Source organism: Dendropsophus ebraccatus, chromosome 2 (assembly GCF_027789765.1).
Source record: "Dendropsophus ebraccatus isolate aDenEbr1 chromosome 2, aDenEbr1.pat, whole genome shotgun sequence".
Classification (NCBI taxonomy): domain Eukaryota; kingdom Metazoa; phylum Chordata; class Amphibia; order Anura; family Hylidae; genus Dendropsophus; species Dendropsophus ebraccatus.
Genome location: NC_091455.1, coordinates 189,103,098 through 189,120,703, shown reverse-complemented (window position 1 = coordinate 189,120,703; position 17,606 = coordinate 189,103,098). Strand labels below are relative to the sequence as shown.

General features: G+C 42.1%; 1 protein-coding gene across 5 annotated transcripts in view; it reads left to right on the top strand.

The window, feature by feature from the left end:
* The window catches only part of DIP2C (disco interacting protein 2 homolog C), a 344,281-nt gene that overhangs the window by 201,090 nt on the left and 125,585 nt on the right, over positions 1–17,606 (top strand). For all 5 annotated transcript variants that reach the window (XM_069958918.1, XM_069958921.1, XM_069958917.1 and 2 more), the window contains 3 exons: positions 572–703; positions 8,588–8,707; positions 12,005–12,202. In XM_069958918.1, the coding sequence (XP_069815019.1) occupies positions 572–703; positions 8,588–8,707; positions 12,005–12,202 (450 nt within the window). The remainder of the gene's footprint in view (positions 1–571; positions 704–8,587; positions 8,708–12,004; positions 12,203–17,606) is intronic.

Below are 17,606 nucleotides of genomic sequence, written 5' to 3'. Positions count from 1 at the left end.
ATATATATATATATTTTTTTTTTATTTTTTTTTACCTGTGGAGTACCTCTTAAAGGCAGCAATGGTTTCTGGATTGAATCCTCGCCATATGTAAAAAAAATGTTAGTGCATTCCTTATTTTGTCGTCAGCTTTTCTAAACATTGTATATTAGGCATATATGATGTTTACATGCTTCAGGTATTATATGTAAGCAATGCAAGAAATGCTTTACTGCAGCTGCCGTGCTTCCCTGATATGTATGTGAACATTGCCTCTGTCCCTCCCAGAGAACGTCCACCCTTTCCCAGTTATTGTTTTGTTTGCTGAAGCCTTAGCTAGAATTTTTTTTTTTGTTAATTTTAGATTGAATGTCTTTTATAGATTTGCAAAGCATCTGTTATGGCCGCTTGATGTAGAAGTCAATCAGTAATATATGTTGGTAATGCTATCTGTTTGCACTGTGTGAACTGTGGCTATATAAGACTACGGTCTAGTGTTCAGTACTGAGATGTAATGTTTGCATTTCCTGGTGTGTTTCCTAAATGGAGAATGGTGTCTTCTCTATGGCTAAGTCTTACTGTGTTTTTACAGAAAACCATTCAGCCCCTCCAGATGTTACCACATACACCTCAGAGCACTCCATACAAGTAGAACGACCACAGGGGTCAACATCGCGGGCCACCTCCAAGTATGGCAACGCTGAACTTATGGAAACCGGAGATGGTATGTATCAGTCGCTAGTAATAAATGGAAAATCTAATACCGTATGTAATAATATTATATTTATTGTGTCATTGTAAAGTGCTGTGGATTTTACCACGACATCAAGAATCTGTCAACTGCTGACTCCATGTAATCGATTTGTAGAACCCGAAAAACGAGATTTACTATCAATAATTAGCTTAGCTTCTTTCTGTGCCCTCCCATTCCCTCTTTCCACTATTCAAAGTCAGTACAATAGTCAAATGGGTGTTAACGTAGTTGTAATAATGGGAGTGAATGTCATGTGATGGGCGTCATTATACAGTAAGGGGGGTGTTTATTGGGCATACAAAACACAGCCAGGGGCGGATTAACTTTACCATGGGCCCCAGGCTGTTCACCAAGCTTGGACCCCCCAACCCACTGTAACTATAGCGGCACTAGCTTTAGTCTTTTTCTTCCATAATGCAGCCTGTAAAGGACCTGTGGTGACATCATTGTCACATGAAAAGGTCCTTCGGTATGTTCTTTAATGTTACTGCATTGTCTCCTGGCTGCATTTTTGCCCTGATTTGCGCAAAATTGTGGTAAAAAGCATTAATTTTTTTTCAAATCATGGCAAAACTGTTGCCTGGAGATAATACTAATAATAATAATAAGTCTGTTTTGGCCCCCCAGGAGCTCAGGGCCCCGGGCTACTGCCCGAAATGGACCTATTATAATCTGCTATTAAACACAGCAATCACTGAGCTCAGGGAGATCTGTGAAAGAAAAATCCAATAAAGTATTCATTTAAGAGTCTCTATTGATACATTGACCCCTATAAATTTAAATATACAAAAAAAGGGTCAGTGGATCCTCAGTTGCGAGTCTCAAAACACGGGAATAGCCAGATATACCTAGCTTGTTGCCAAGGGGTGCCTCCAGATGGGTAGATCACCAAATCATCGGGATATGTAGCCCCTTAAGTCCCACTCGGTTGTGAGTATTGGAACATAAATAGGAAAACACCAAGGTGGCCCCTTTTGCATCAAATTGTAACTCAGGTGTGAGTATTGCGACATTTCAAGGGTTAACCAAAGCCAGGCATCCGTCCATAGACAGCAGTTTCGGGGTATTTGCCCCTCATCAGTGTGGAGCAGGATTATGGCTACCAGGGGCAATGAAAAGTAGACCAACAAAACACAGCAATCACTGAGCTCAGGGAGATCAGTGAAAAAAATTTAATAAAGTACTCACTCATGAGTCTCTATTGATACCTTGCCCCCTATAAATTTAAATTTACAAAAAAGGCATACACACACGTCAGTTTAAAACATTGACACCCCCTGACGTTATTATCACGTCTATCACCTGATATTTATTTTACCATTAAAATTATGTTCACGCCCATGTCAAACTATAAATCTACAGATCTCGGGGACAGGAGGGCAGATCAAGAAACTGAAACAGGTGTGTGATCAGCGATTTACCAAAGGTCCTTAATAAAGGGGTTATTCTAATATTAAAACTTAACCCCTTTCGAGAAGGGTTCAATCCCAACAAGTCCATTCCCCCCGAACCGTTAGTTGTCACCTATTCTGTAGATTCTGTTTAGTGGTGGGATACCTCTTTAAAATCTATGGTTAATCTTAACAAAAGTAAGAATGTCCTTCTTTGCCCATAGCAACCAATTTGAGATCGACTTTTATTTTAGCAGAGCTTATTTAACATTTGAATAGATGTTTTAAGGACATTCTTACTATAAGTTTGCTTTAGGGATGGTCCGAAACTGCCGAGGTTTGGGTTTGTATGAACCCGAACGCTCGGCATCAGATTCCCGCTGTCTGCCCGCTCCGTGCAGCGGGTGGATACAGCGGGAGGACCGCCTGGAAAACTAGGATACAGCCTATGGCTATGGCTGTATCCCAGTTTTCCAGGACGTCCTCCCGCTGTATCCACCCTCTCCACGGAGAGGGCAGACAGCGGGAATCATTGCAGAGAGTTCAGGTTCGTACGAACCCGAACCAAACTCTGTTCCGACCATCCCTAGTTTGCTTGTTAAATTTCCCTACAGCATCACCACAGGTGCATGTACCAGAGATGAGGGCAATTCGAGTATACTTAAGTCCAGTTATTCGGCATTTGAATACCAGAGGCTAAAGAAGTTTGATGCAGCCTTAAGGAAGCCTGGAAAACATGGATATAGTCATAGGCCTTCGCTATGTTCACACAACACTATTTTTATGAAAAGAATGTCCGTGTTTTTCAATTAAAACAATGGCCATTCTTTTCATACTGCAGTGATGTGCATTGAAGTTAACTAGAGATGAGCGAACCTCGAGCATGCTCGAGTCGATCCGAACCCGAACTCTCAGCATTGGATTAGCGGTGGCTGCTGAACTTGGATGAAGCTCTAAGGCTATGTGGAAAACATGGATATAGTCATTGGCTGTATCTATGTTTTCCAGACAGCCTTAGAGCTTTATCCAAGTTCAGCAGCCACCGCTAATCAAATGCCGATCGTTCGGGTTCGGATCGACTCGAACCCGAACCCGGTTCGCTCATCTCTAAAGTTAATGCAAACAAGGCCTGTTGTTTGACACAATGTATCGAACAATGGCCGTTGTTTACTACAGACTTTACAAAATAATGATCATGTCAATTATTCCCGGCCGCTATCCATAGACTTCAATGCAATTTTTCTTCAAACCTTCCTCCGGATCAACACAGTAGGGTTTCTCTAGGTCGATCGTGATGGACTCTTGTCTTCTTCCACCCTTATTAACTATGTTACTATGTAAAACAATGGCTGTTGTTTGATCCTTAAACAATGGCTGTTGTTTTGAGTGCCAAATAACGGCCGTCGTTTGTGTGAACATAGTCTTAAGCTGTATCCATGTTTTTCCTGACTCCTGAGGGCTACATCTAAGTTCTTCAGCCACCATTATTCCAATGCTGAACGATCGGACTCAAGCATGCTCGAGTTGTGCTCATCTCTAGTAGCGACCTAACATGTCGGGTCTTTGAGAATGAGGGAAAAACCAGACGCCCCATTTCAGTGAATGATAAAAAAAATCTTCCACTATGAGGCTATGTTCACACACTATAAAAATAATGGCCGTTTTTATCAGATGGCTTTCGCTTAACAGCAAATAACAGCCGTTATTTTAAAACAATATATAGAATCTAATAACAGCTGTTTTAAAATAAGTTTCCCGTTAAATGACGGACATTCAATAAAAAAGGACGTCATTTTGACTGTGTGTGCACCTAGCCTACATATGTCAATATGGTTAAATCTTTGGTATTACCAAATATCAGGAAATTAAACTTAAAGTGTCACAGTTGTATATATATATATATATATTTTTTTTTTGCAGAAATCAATAGTACAGGATTTTAGGAAACTTTGTAAATGGGTTTATTTGGCAAATATGCCATTATCTGCATTCAAAAAGACTTTCCCCAGGTCCCCCCCCCTCCCTCCTCTCTCTCATCCACTGCTCATTATCAGAAAATCTCGACTCTTTTACATCAGTCGAGCCCTGTGTAACCTATGGAGGGGGGAAGAGGGAGATTAGTCGCCAGCAGAGATAAAAGGATTACACAGTGGGAGCTGTGTGAAAGCCGGTATTCAGACGTCAGAGAGGTCAGTGCTGACTTCAGAGGAGATAGCCCGGTAATGTAGCTGTAAATTAACTCTTTGTCATCCTGTTTTGGTGCCTCATCTCCCCCAACCCCTCCCCTCTCCATAGAGAACCATGAAGACAGGGGGGAGAGCTTCAAACTGCTTTTTCATGATAAAAATGCATTTTTCGGCTAATAATTCCAATAACAAAGTTTCTTAAAATCGCCTGTACTATTAATTTCTGCAAAAAAAATGTAAACGACAGTGACACTTTAACAAGAATAAAAAGGGAGTATTTTCTTCCCTTGAAGCATTGTAGACATTCCGAGCCTTTTGGGACTCAGATGAGCTTCTAATTCAGATCAGTCATATTAAAATTTTACTTTATTGCTTTAATTCAAACCTGGGATTTTTTTTGCTTTTTGGATACAATTTTCTATTGCATCACATAAAACTCTGACTCCCTCATTGCGTTACCATCGTGCGTTCCTATATTCCGTCTATTGTTCCTGTATGACTAATGGTACGTTACAATCTTCAGATGCCGAAAACTGCTCAATGTAATTATTCATTTAATGAGATTTTTCTTTAAGGTAATTGACAATAACATTACTTATAACTGGATATTAGAAGCAGTTTTTTTCCTGTTTCTGCTTACAATTAATATTATTTTTTTTCCATTTCCCAATATTAAAACCAATCTGAAGCACTGGAGATAAGAGCGCCGGATCGGCGTAAACTACAGCTACAGTTTATTGGAGCTGATGTTAATTATTTTGAGAACAAACAGTCATTTAAAATAGTGAGAAAACAATTACGACTTACCGCATTCCAGCACTCGGCAGAACAGCCGCTCCCGCTGTAATGGCCGTTGCCTTTGGCAGGGTTAGCTTCTCATTTAGTTTTTTTAAACTCCTGGATTAGTTGATCTCTTACTAGAGAGCTGCAGCGCAGCAACGATTACCTTGAGTCACTTGCCAATCTGATTCATCTGATAATACGAATGGCTGACTCATAGACTGATGCACTATTATCATCTAAGCCATTAGGCGTAAACTATGCTAACTGATGTTTTACAGTGATCATTGAACAAACCGTTTTCCTGCATACTGATAGTGGTGTTACGCCCTGCCCCAATGAATGGCTCTATAGGGGGCCAGATGGGGTAATGTGTCTTAAAGGAGAAGTCCAGCTAAAATTTTTATTAAAGTATTGTATTGCCCCCCAAAGGTTATACAAATCCCTAATATACACTTATTACGGGAACTGCTTATAAAGTGCTTTTTTCCCTCCACTTACTACTGCATCAAGGCTTCACTTCCTGGATAACATGGTGATGTCACTTCCTGGATAACATGGGGATGTCACTTCCTGGATAACATAGTGATGTCACTTCCTGGATAACATGGGGATGACACGACCCGACTCCCAAAGCTGTGCGGGCTGTGGCTGCTGGAGAGGATGATGGCAGATGGATGCTCAGTGTCCTTCCAGTGCCCTGTGTCCCTCAGTGTCCCCCTGCCATCATCCTCTCCAGCAGCCACAGCCCGCACACCTCTGGGAGTCGGGTCGTGACATCACCATGTTATCCAGGAAGTGACATCACCATGTTTTCCAGGAAGTGACATCACCATGTTATCCAGGAAGTGACATCACCATGTTATCCAGGAAGTGACATCACCATGTTTTCCAGGAAGTGACATCACCATGTTTTCCAGGAAGTGACATCACCATTTTATCCAGGAAGTTAAGCCTTTATGCAGTTGTAAGTGCAGGGAAAAAAGCACTTTATAAGCATTTCCTATTTTCTCCTTTAGGCTGGGTTCACACTACATATATTTCAGTCAGTATATTTCAGTCAGTATTGCAACCAAAACAAGGGGTGGATTAAAAACACAGAAAGGCTCTGTCCACACAATGTTGAAATTGAGTGGATGGCCGCCATATAACAGTAAATAACTGCCATTATTTCAATATAACAGCCGTTGTTTTAAAATAACAGCAAATATTTGCCATTAAATGGCGGCCATCCACTCAATTTCAACATTGTGTGAACAGATCCTTTCTGTGTTTTTAATCCACTACTGGTTTTGGTTGCAATACTGACTGAAATATACTGACTGAAATATACGTAGTGTGAACCCAGCCTTAAAGGTGTTGTACAGCGAAAATCTTTTTCTTTCAAATCAACTGTAGTCAGAAAGTTATACAGATTTGTAATTTACTTTTTTTCTAAAAAATCTCAAGTCTTCCCATACTTATCAGCTGCTGTATGTCCTGCAGGAAATGTTGTTTTATTTTCAGTCTGAGACAGCGCTCTCTGCTGACTTCTCTGGTCGAGACAGGAACTGTTGAGAGTAGCATAGGCTTTCTATGGGTATCGCCATAGAAATCCTCTCCAGCTCTGGATAGTTCCTGTCTTGGCCAGAAATTTCAGTACGAGCAGAAACTCCTGTCAAACGTCCCTGCTCTCGTATACTGTGTGACTCTCTCTACTGCTATAAGAAAGTGAGTTAGCAGTCACATGTGAATTGAGGATAGGCCAATAATTTTTTTAAACACCCATATAACTCGGTTTAGAATAAGAGGCACATACTCTATGTCTGCGCGTGAGTCCTGTTGTATAATCATTTTCTGAGCACTACTAGGTTATGCCCATGGTTGTTATCATATCGTTCCTGCTTCCGTATCAACCTTTGATGGATGGATTTCCACATGAGGATGATTGATCTCTGTAGAGTAATGCACACGGCCACTGCTGAAAGCAGATCTTAGAGGCGAACTCAAGAAGTTTTCTAATACTTTCTTCTGACATCCGTCATCTGTTACCACTGTATGCACCGGCACTCCATTACTCTGTAGAGATCAATGATCTCAATGTGCGTATCTGTTTCCCTGTCAGAAAATAAAATAGAATGGGAAAGCATATTATAACACCCACGTGCTGAAGGACCAACTCATATTTCTATTTGCTGCTGCACTGCTTTTAGTCTGGACATCGACATTCTTGTTATTTGTGATGCCAGCGAAGATGAATGTCACCTGTTAGCCAATGCTACTTATAAATTACTATGGCAAATACACCCTTTATAGTTCTTGTCCAATTAAATTTTTTCTCAAAAGTTTCCAATAACCGTCCAGATAAAAAGACAGGACACCTGTGGCCGATATAAGAAATGCTCACCACCACCATCATCCATGTTAAGTTGCTGCTCCTGAGACTTGGGCCATTTTTGTTTTTTACTGTGCTGTTAGTTTCTGTGTGTAATATGCTATTTAGGATCTAGACTTTCAACTGGGTGGTCACCACCTCTTAGTTCTCACCAGGAAGAACCTCAAGTACACACCTTTTTAAAAGCAGTGGTGACCACCCGCTTGACAATGCAGACCAGGGTGATGTCCACAGACTGTCAATGGGGCGGTCACTTCTTTTCTCACTAGGGTGTGAACCTAAAGTTCTCGGCCTTGAAACCAAGCAGTGGTGACCGCCCAGTTGAGAGTCTAGGTCTTAATTAGCATATCAGGCGTCAAGACTGATGGCATTCATAAGAGCCAAAAGAAAAAAGTATCTGAATATGTAGAACAGCAGCTCCACAATGTCCATACCAATGTTGACCAAGAGAAAAGGAAAGCCTCGGTTTGCTAAATATTAGCCTACTACTTAAAGTGACTCTGTACCCACAATCTGACCCCCCCCCCCCCAAACCACTTGTACCCTCGAATAGCTGCTTTTAATCCAAGATCTGTCCTGAGGTCCGTTCGGCAGGTGATGCAGTTATTGTCCTAAAAAACAACTTTTAAACTTGTAGCCCCGTGCCCAACGGCCAGGGCTTGTAGTATCTGTGCCCTAACTTTGCACCACCGCTCCGTCCCTCCTCCCCACCCTCCTCATCATTAGGAATGCCACTGGAACATTTTCTCCTGTCTTAACATTGCACAGGTGCCTTAACAATCCAGCCCATGTTCAGTATTCACACAGCTGAGGAATAGGAGACAATCTGCCTGGAGCATTCCTAATGATGAGGAGGATGGGGAGGAGGGACAGAGAGGTTGTGCCAGGCTAATGCATAGACATTCTAGGCCACGGCCGTTGGGCACAGGGCTGCCAGTTTAAAAGTTGTTTTTAGGACAATAACTGCATCACCTGCCGAACGGAGCCCAGGACAGATCTTGGATTACAAGCATCTATCTGAAGGTACAAGTGGTTTTGGGGGGGTACAAGTGGTTTTGGGGGGGTCAGCTTGTGGGTACAAAATTCTAATTTCTGTTTTAAATTTGCACTTATTGTTTTATAGGAGTCCCTGTAAGCAGTAGAGTGTCTGCAAAGATCCAGCAACTTGTCAACACCTTAAAAAGACCTAAGCGGCCACCATTACGGGAGTTCTTCGTTGACGATTTTGAAGAGTTATTGGAAGGTTAGTAATACCATTTAATTTTTTTTTCTTTTATTATTATGTTATTATTAGGATATTCATGGAATGCTGCTGATTATAAAGGGCCAGATTTACTAAACTGTGTAAAATGGTGTAAACCGCCCACATCAACCAATTACATCTCTGCTTTACTGTAGTTCCCCCTTTTGTTCCTTAGGTAGGCTAATATAGCATTCTAATAATTTCACTAACTTCACTTCATTAGTGCGAGAGACCTTTGGGATAAATACTCATTAGAATATATGTAAATTAGTAGACTTAAATGAAACAGAGTCCTCTAGGGTTGTGTTTTGCCTTGTCTTATAAAGCCTTGCTGTTAGTGCAGGAATCAGTCCATTTAGTATATCATTATCTTCTTCTTTTTTTGCACCAACCGCCAGCCACATGATGCTTCTTCTCCTTTACTAAAGTTAATCTTTACCAGCTGCCAGCTACCCCAAACTGCCGGTACCGTCCTCTAGTCTTTGCCACGCCCTGACCGATCCTAGGGTAGTCCTTTCTCCTAGGGCTGGTATGATGGTTAAAAACAACTTTTATTCCTGCAGTAGCGGCCGGATGGTCTTCACTGCTGCTGAATTCAGATGCGGGCATATCAGTGTGTGCCAGCATCCGAATTTCCTGCTGCTCACAATGAAGCGTGCGGCCGGAGCAGCACGCTCCATTGTGTGCACTGACAGGTTTTCAATGAATAGCGGCTGCAGAAAACTGACATGTCAGGTTTTTGCTGTGCCCCTTTGTGTATACACTCCGGCCGGGATTCCCTCGGATGCAGCACTACGTAAGTACCATAGTATTCACGGCCGTTGTTGCAAATCATAGTGTGAACATAGCCTAACATTGTTGGGCCAAAAATAAAAGCAATCCTTCCAGATGTTCTTGGATGACACACATCAATATAAGCAATAGGTGATCTCTCCATGTAACGTAGCACAGTTCCCTGCTCTTTTTCCTGTCTTCGGAGAGTATTAATAGGCGCTACACACCTGACTCCTCCAGAATAGACGCGCCGTCACGTTAGCACTAATTGCATCTGATCAATTTGTCAACTTTCATTTGTGCTGAAATGTGAGAGGTGCCCAAAACCAATAAATACTATTTGTGATCTGGCAGAACGCTAATATCATAATAATCTCCTTCCATCCCCATAGTTTTGCTTAATTACATAGCAGAGAAAAGCACCACAGTAACATTCTGTCTGCTCGCTGTCCTTTCCCAGGGTGGATACATCATTGCATTTCTATATTTAAAAGAAAGTGAAAACATTTACGTGTTTTATGGCACAAACCTGTCTTCTTTTTTTCCTTTATGATGCAAATACCTTACATTATTCTTCATGCGAAATGCATCAAGTGTATAAATCTATTGGCAGAGATCCCTAATGACTCTTCCCGCATCGCGTTGTGTGCCAGATTCATCAACAGGATGAACGCCCTGTTGTTGTATCTGGTGTAGGTTAAAACAACAGTATGTTGGACCTGAAATTGTTTTCTGACACATTTCTAAGTATAAAAGAGTGGAAACATTTTGATAAATAAGTCTTGCTCGGCACGAATCCAAAGCCTTGGCCACATGGTGAGATAGATATGTATGTGTCAGAAAGGGGGTGCTTCAAAAACATGCTGGGGTAGATTAAGACCTTATAGACCTGATTACCCTCCCAAATATTAGGATTCATGGCCTATTCTGTACACACTGCTAAATAGAAAGCTGTCAATCACTGTGTGTGGGTGGGGCAAGGAGGACTCTCACTGTCCCATCTAAGAGTCCTGTCAGAATTTTCTTTCTCTCTCGCGCTCTCTCTCTCTATATGTGTATGTATATATATATATATATATATATATATATATATATATATATATATACATACACATATAGAGAGAGAGAGCGCGAGAGAGAAAGAAAATTCTGACAGGACTCTTAGACGGGACAGTGAGAGTCCTCCTTGCCCCACCCACATATATATATATAATCAGCTTCTCTCCCTCTATCATATGCTGCTTTCAGATTGGGTGACATAAATTGCCTACAGGTTCACTCAAAACTAGACAATCTAAGGGCCCAACCTCTGCCTGACACAAGCTCTGATTGCCTAGATCGGTGCTTGTTTACTGAACTTATTACATTGTTGAGCGCCTCGTATTGGACCGGCTTTTACTTTTTTAAATTCTGAGATTATTAAAGTTTTAACAATAAAATAAACAAAGCAGAACAAAATGACCCAAACAAAAAGTAAACAAGAGCAACAAGAAAAAAAGGCTGTGAGAAGGTGTGTCCGGTATCATCCAGACCAAGGAGGCCCAAGAAAATAGTAAGGGGGTGTGGATGTACGATCTTTCAGCCACCCATTTTTTCTCCCATCCAGCCCCATCTGACCATACACAGGAATGTTCAGCACAGCCGCATGTTCCTGTGTTCTCTATGGGAAAGGCTAATTTGTAGCCAGAAAGCTCTCCCAAAACAGAAGGGTTGGGCAGTGATTTTCATCAGGCCTTACCCCTATGATCTGTGGTTGGTCAGGAGAGCCCCTTACACTGACAGCCAAACCCTCCACAAGCAGCAGGTATGGCCGACAAAAAGTATAAAGTGCATGGGGACCTTAAGGCAGGATGGGACAATAATTACTGGGAGGGTCGAAAGGAGGATCCTTGGGGGTACATAAAAGCCATGTATTTGTCTATGTCCACAAATTGCCAAAAAAAAAAAAATAGACAGGGTGTCTCCACAAAGCAGAGATAAAGGCCCCAGCACCGTTGACCAGATGTTGGACCATGGATTGGCAGTAGGGACAAACAGATGCATGTGTGTGTATTCGTTTTGATCAGTTTTTCTATTGAATTCCATAAGAAAAAAAATGGGATCAAAACGGATCCGTTTTTTTTAACGGACACAAAAATGAGGTCGACTATGTTTTTGTGTACGTTAAAAAAAAACACGGTTTTTTCATAATGGAATTCAATGGGAAAACTGATCACAGCGGATGCACACACATGCATCCATTTTTTCCATCCGTTTTTTTAATCAATTTTTTGCAAAAAACTGATGAAAAAAAAAAACGGATTGCAAAAACATAGTGTGAACCCAGCCTTAGGCTGATAATCATCCCATGTAATTGGCAAGATTTTAGTTAATTCTCCCCACTGAATTAATTATCTTCATTTGCTGTTATAGAATGTATTCCAGGCCAGGATTTTTTTTTTTTTTTAATACAATTTACGTTTTTTTTTTTGGTTTTTTTTTCTTGTATTAACATTAAATCTTTCATTATATTCTACCTGAAAGTTCAACAGCCAGACCCAAACCAGCCGAAACCAGAAGGAGCGCAGATGTTAGCCATGCGAGGAGAACAGTTGGGAGTAGTCACAAACTGGCCACCTTCATTAGAAGCAGCACTACAGCGATGGGGAACCATATCACCTAAAGCGCCCTGCCTTACCACTATGGATACAAATGGGAAACCACTCTACATATTGACATATGGTAAGAGTCTGGACTTGTGTTGACTCGCACGGTTTGAGTGAAAAAAAAAAAAGATCAAAGTGTGTTTAACGTCATTGACTACACAAGCTGAATGTTATAAAACCGAACGAGTGGGGGTCTGTTTCTTTGGAACATATTAAACTAAGAGCAGATGTATAGATAAGGTGAACACCAAAGGCTAGTCTTAAATAAAGGGTATAGAAGTGGTGGATTGACTTCTGCACACAAATTAATCAGTTAAAAGGAATATAATGAAGGTAATGTCACTGTGATTAATGACTGTACTACAGTGACTTAAACGACTGTTCTGACATTCATTACCGTACGGCTGAAGTAATGAAATTGATATGGAAATTCATTTTCGGTTACTATTATTTGTCCTTAGAACAGTTAAAATGGGCTTTATTTGGATATGCCATTTGGCTGGTTAGGAAAGCATGTCTTCGTGGTTACTTTTGATGGATCAACCCAAATCCTTTTTCGTTATAGTTATAAATGGTGGACTGCATGAGTTGGCTACCACGTCTTGAGGTCATACCAATGTCTTGAAATGGATGTTCCATTTTCGATGAAGGAATGGGCAGTAGTGGTAGTGTTCACACCAAGGGCATGGCACTGGGTCTTATTTGCATGCCTCAATTCTCTCGGCGCTAACGATTAAGTTTAGAATTTATTGTGTCATTTAAATTTTCTAGTTCCCCATGTTGCCCCAGAGTGTACTAACATCCCTGGAGGATATTGCGAACAGTTTACAAATTGTTCAATGTAACATGGAGTTGCCTGCAAAGGTCAAAAGCAGGGATGGGGAATAGTGTTGAGCTGAATTGGGGAAACTGTTGGGGATCGGCAACTTCTCTGAACGATTGGCATTTTATTTCCGCTGTCTGGAGAAGTTGGGTGTCGCCCTAGGACTGCCAGGAAAACATGGATACAGCTTTAGGCTATGTTCACACAACGTATGAGACCGGCCGTTCCGTGACCCCGGCCAGGTCACGGAACGGCTGGTCTCAGCCCGGATCATCCCGGCCGGTACTTAAGTGATCTTTCCGGCCGCAGAGCTCTGATGCGGGCGCATCAGCGTGCGCCCGCATTAGAGCTTACCATAGCACACAGTGAAGCGAGCGGCCGGACCCGCTCGCTTCACTGTGTGCACTGACTGTGTGCACTGACCTGTCAGTTTTTTGCGGCCCCGTACAGGATCCCGGCCGGAGCGTTTACTATGTGTGTACGCTTTGGCCAGGATTCCATAGCTTAATAGGCTGTTTTCCGCTGCACAAAAACTATGTCCGTTGTTGCCATTGGCAACAACGGCTGTAGTTTTACGTAGTGTGAACATAGCCTAAGGCTGTATCCATATTTTCCATGACTTTCTAGGGCTGCACCCAACTTCTCCAAATGCCGGAAATCAAATGCCAATCGTTCACGACCCTCAAGTCCGCTCAACACTTATGCGGAAACGTTGGCCTTCCAGCTGTTGTCAAAATAGAATTCCCATCATACATGGACAGCCAAAGCTTTAGCCCCGCTCGGCAGCCGCTCACTTCTTTCCCTGCAGTCCCTCCGCCCACGCTTACCACCGCCTCCATGTACCGCCTTAGCTTTGGCTGTCCAGACATGATGGAAATTTTAGTTTTGAAACCATTGGAGAGCTGAAGGTTCCCCACATGACGTCTAAGGAGTAAATAACCCGAAAGTTGGAATTGTAGGTTTTGGTTATTTACCACCCCATATTTTCTGTTCTTCTTTATTTTTCTTTCAACTGGTTCTCATCTTTTCGGTATAAAAGTCAATATTTATGTAACTTGGATAATTAACACTAACTGAATTTTCGTTGAAAACATTTCGGATACTGTTTGTCTAAATCATAGCTAAACTTTACGGCAAAGGCTTTCTTCTCTGTGTGATTCCACTTCAAAGCATCCTTCACAAAGTACTGTATGTCCCTCTGGTATTAATATTAATGGTTCATCCTGCTCTCAGAACCTGTGTGGATTCTTATGTACTTTGTAAGCGTGTAGAGTACTTGAGCCTTCAAATAAAATGATGAATTAAAGGGGTTTTCCCATTAAGATGAATAGGTCTAAACTGATGCATAAAGTGAAATCAAACATGTTTCAAATGTGTATGCATTGATTAAAATCTACTGTTTGAGAGAGATATACCTCCTTATCCCTCATGTCCCTACTTTGTTTTCATAACCTGTTGCCCTTGTGTATGTCCACTTTCTGGAGACCATTAAGGTGGTCGCACATGCTCAGTTCACCTGCAGTCTCGCAGTCTTCTAGTCTCCTAGGTCACAGTTCAGAGAGGGAGAAGAACAGTACAGTGATGTAAGTTGTAGCTAACATGGAACGTGTGCACTTCTTTAGATTATACTATATAGGTGGTATACATAAGATTTTTGTGGGATTTTTCCAGCCATTCTGTATCTTTGTATACCCACAAATTGGCAAAATGGGCATTTTTTTAGGCTACATTCACATATCGTTGGTCTGTCCGCAATTGCGGGCACACAATTGCAGAAAGAACATAGGACCAATGGCTTTCAATGGCCCCGTTCACGCGTGTCCTTACGTGGATCGCACTGGTAATGTAGTGCTTCGTGCTTCATGTTCGTAGTGCAAGTCTGTGGTCGCAAGGTGCACTACAGGTGTGTGAATTTAGTAGAGATTAGCAAGGACCTGGGTATTGCTAGAATACTGGTTGAAGGGGATCCGCACTCTGCAGGGTACAGAAGACTTAATGGTATGATATGGGCCAATTATTGTCAGGCAGGAAACCTTAAAGGGCATTCACACGTTCTGTTCACGGTCCATAATTAGACGATGTTCTACAGAATGGAGTTCGGGGCTCCTGGAATCATGATCCGTGATAATACTGGGAGCTCCGAAACAGTTTAACTGTACTGATACAGCTTCCATTCACGGACCATAATCAATGGAACGCGTGATGTTTGTATGGGTACAGTATAAAGCTATGGTTACATCACATTTTCGGCCCCATTGACTTGAACGGGCAAGATATAGTCGACCACGCTTTTCAGTCCTGCATAAAAGAAGTATACGTCAAGAAAAATAGACAGAACGTAGTAACAAAATTACTATGCCCTGCCCATTCAAGTCAATGGGGCCGTCAGCTCCACGCTGGGCTGCTTGTCTTATTTTTATAGATTCCCAACGTATACTCCGATGTGGGTCCGAAAACGTGATGTAAACCTGCCCTAATCCCTCATAGTAGCAGGCCAGTAGCGGAGATTTTACAAAATCCTAATGTAAATTTTGCCATTTTTAGCATCGCAGAGGTGAAATCTTTAGGGAAAGCAAAGAGGAAAAAAGTAACTACCAATGGGGATCGCGTCTATTGTGAGTTCCGCTATGGAACCCTAGGACGTCATTGCCTGCCCCTGGGTATCAGCCAATATAACAGGCACTAGTTGCTTTAATAGAACACTCACCAGAAATCCTTCATTGTATTTGTTGCTCAGCTCTGAAAAAGCACTTAGTAAATTGGTTCTAAATTGGAGCACTTAATGGCCGACACTATGATCCAGTCAGGCTGTCTGCAGATGATAATTTCTAAAAATTGCTCTAGTGATTTGTTGTGCGATCAGACAGTGCAAACACCCTGAACGTGACATGAAATGCAATTTTCCTGGCAATGATAAATGCACTGTCTGAAATGGCAGCTACTGAGCAATCACATATTCATTTTCCCTTTACTTGTTGTGCTGATAAATATATTATACTGGGATTAGTGTTTGTGGCCTCCTGGATATCTGAGTCAGACAGACCAATAGATCCTTGCTGCCATTTTTAACTTTTTATACAGTACTGAATGAACAGTCCCTAATAGTTCCCACTCCAAGGTCCATACTGGATAGATCAATCAGTTGTGTCTGCTTTTGCATAATGGGATTTTCCAATTTAAAGGTAACCTGTCATGTGTTTAATGCTGCCAGAACCACGGGCAGCATGAAATGGGGACAGGCTTCCTTATTAGAATGAATTTATTCCGATTTAACGTTGGTTCTGTGGTATACCTTTCCAATTTTCTCCAAATCTAATAATTCATTCTGAAGAATAGCTCAGTCCTAAAGGGGTACTCCGGATACACAGGTATACTTCTGGTGCCTGGGGGGAATAGGATCCTGCTCTGTATCTCGCTATTCAGCGGCGCTAGAACAGAGCAAGAGACTGCACAAATGGTGGTGGCACGTTGCCCCTTTCTGCTGCCAGGCATTAGAAATGTATATGTGTAAATAAAACACAATACATATTTTTTAATGTTGTATTACACAGTAATATAACTTTATAAAAGCTGTGTATTAAACACTATATCTTAGTCTCCGGAGTACCAGTTTTAGATAGATTGTCAGCTCCTTGAGGGATCAGGTTACATGCTGGAGAGAAGTTGGGAGATTGGCTGGAGAGAGGAGAGAGCTACAGCCAGAGAGACTACAGGAGCTTTTAGTGAGTTTTATTGAGTGCTGGATTTACAGCTTAGACTGCTTATTATTGCTCTATAATGTCCTTTAAATTGCAGCTGCTTTTAGGGGGCTGGTGAAGAGCGTTAGTAGGGCAGGGTACCCTCTTTAATGTGTGTTCAGTGTATGGGAAACATCATAGTTTGCATATCCACCTTTGCAGTAACTGAAAATTAGATACAGATGGAGCGTCTGGAAGAAAACTGGTAAAATTCCATATACAGGTTATAAAATGGCTAGACATAGGGCAGCTCGTCATGTAGACACACACCATGACTTTGTACCTCAAATGACATGTATACTTAAATAATACTGGCTCATACTGACCTTTTTGCAATGAGACACCATTCCATATGTACCCTATTATTACTCAAGTGCTGACAAACACATTAACATGGACGGAGTTGAGCCTTTTAGCCAGTGGCGGATTAAATGTAACCTGGGCCCCGGGCTGTCCACCCAACCTGGGCCCCCCCCTAGTCAATTTGCCCACATTATAATCTGCTACTGCGCCTCCCCCCCCCCCCCCACTGTCCCCAATAAACACTGCCTGCCTGCCTCCCCTCCCTGCTGGCCCCAATAAACATAATGTTTGGTCCCTTGCTGCTACCCCCAGTAAGCATTGCCCACCCCACCTCCACTGCCCCCAATAAACATATCGCCACCTCACCTGGTCCCCTGATGTTTCCCCCCCCCAAGGTCACAGCAGCACAGAGGATGTCAGGAGAGGAGGGTGCTGATCTTATAGGAGAGGTCCAAGCAGCACAGAGGATGTCAGGAGAAGAGGGTGCTGATCTTATAGGAGAGGTCCCAGCAGCACAGAGGATGTCAGGAGAGGAGGGTGCTGATCTATAGGGGAGGTCCCAGCAGCACAGAGGATGTCAGGAGAGGAGGGTGCTAATCCTATAGGAGATAGTCCCC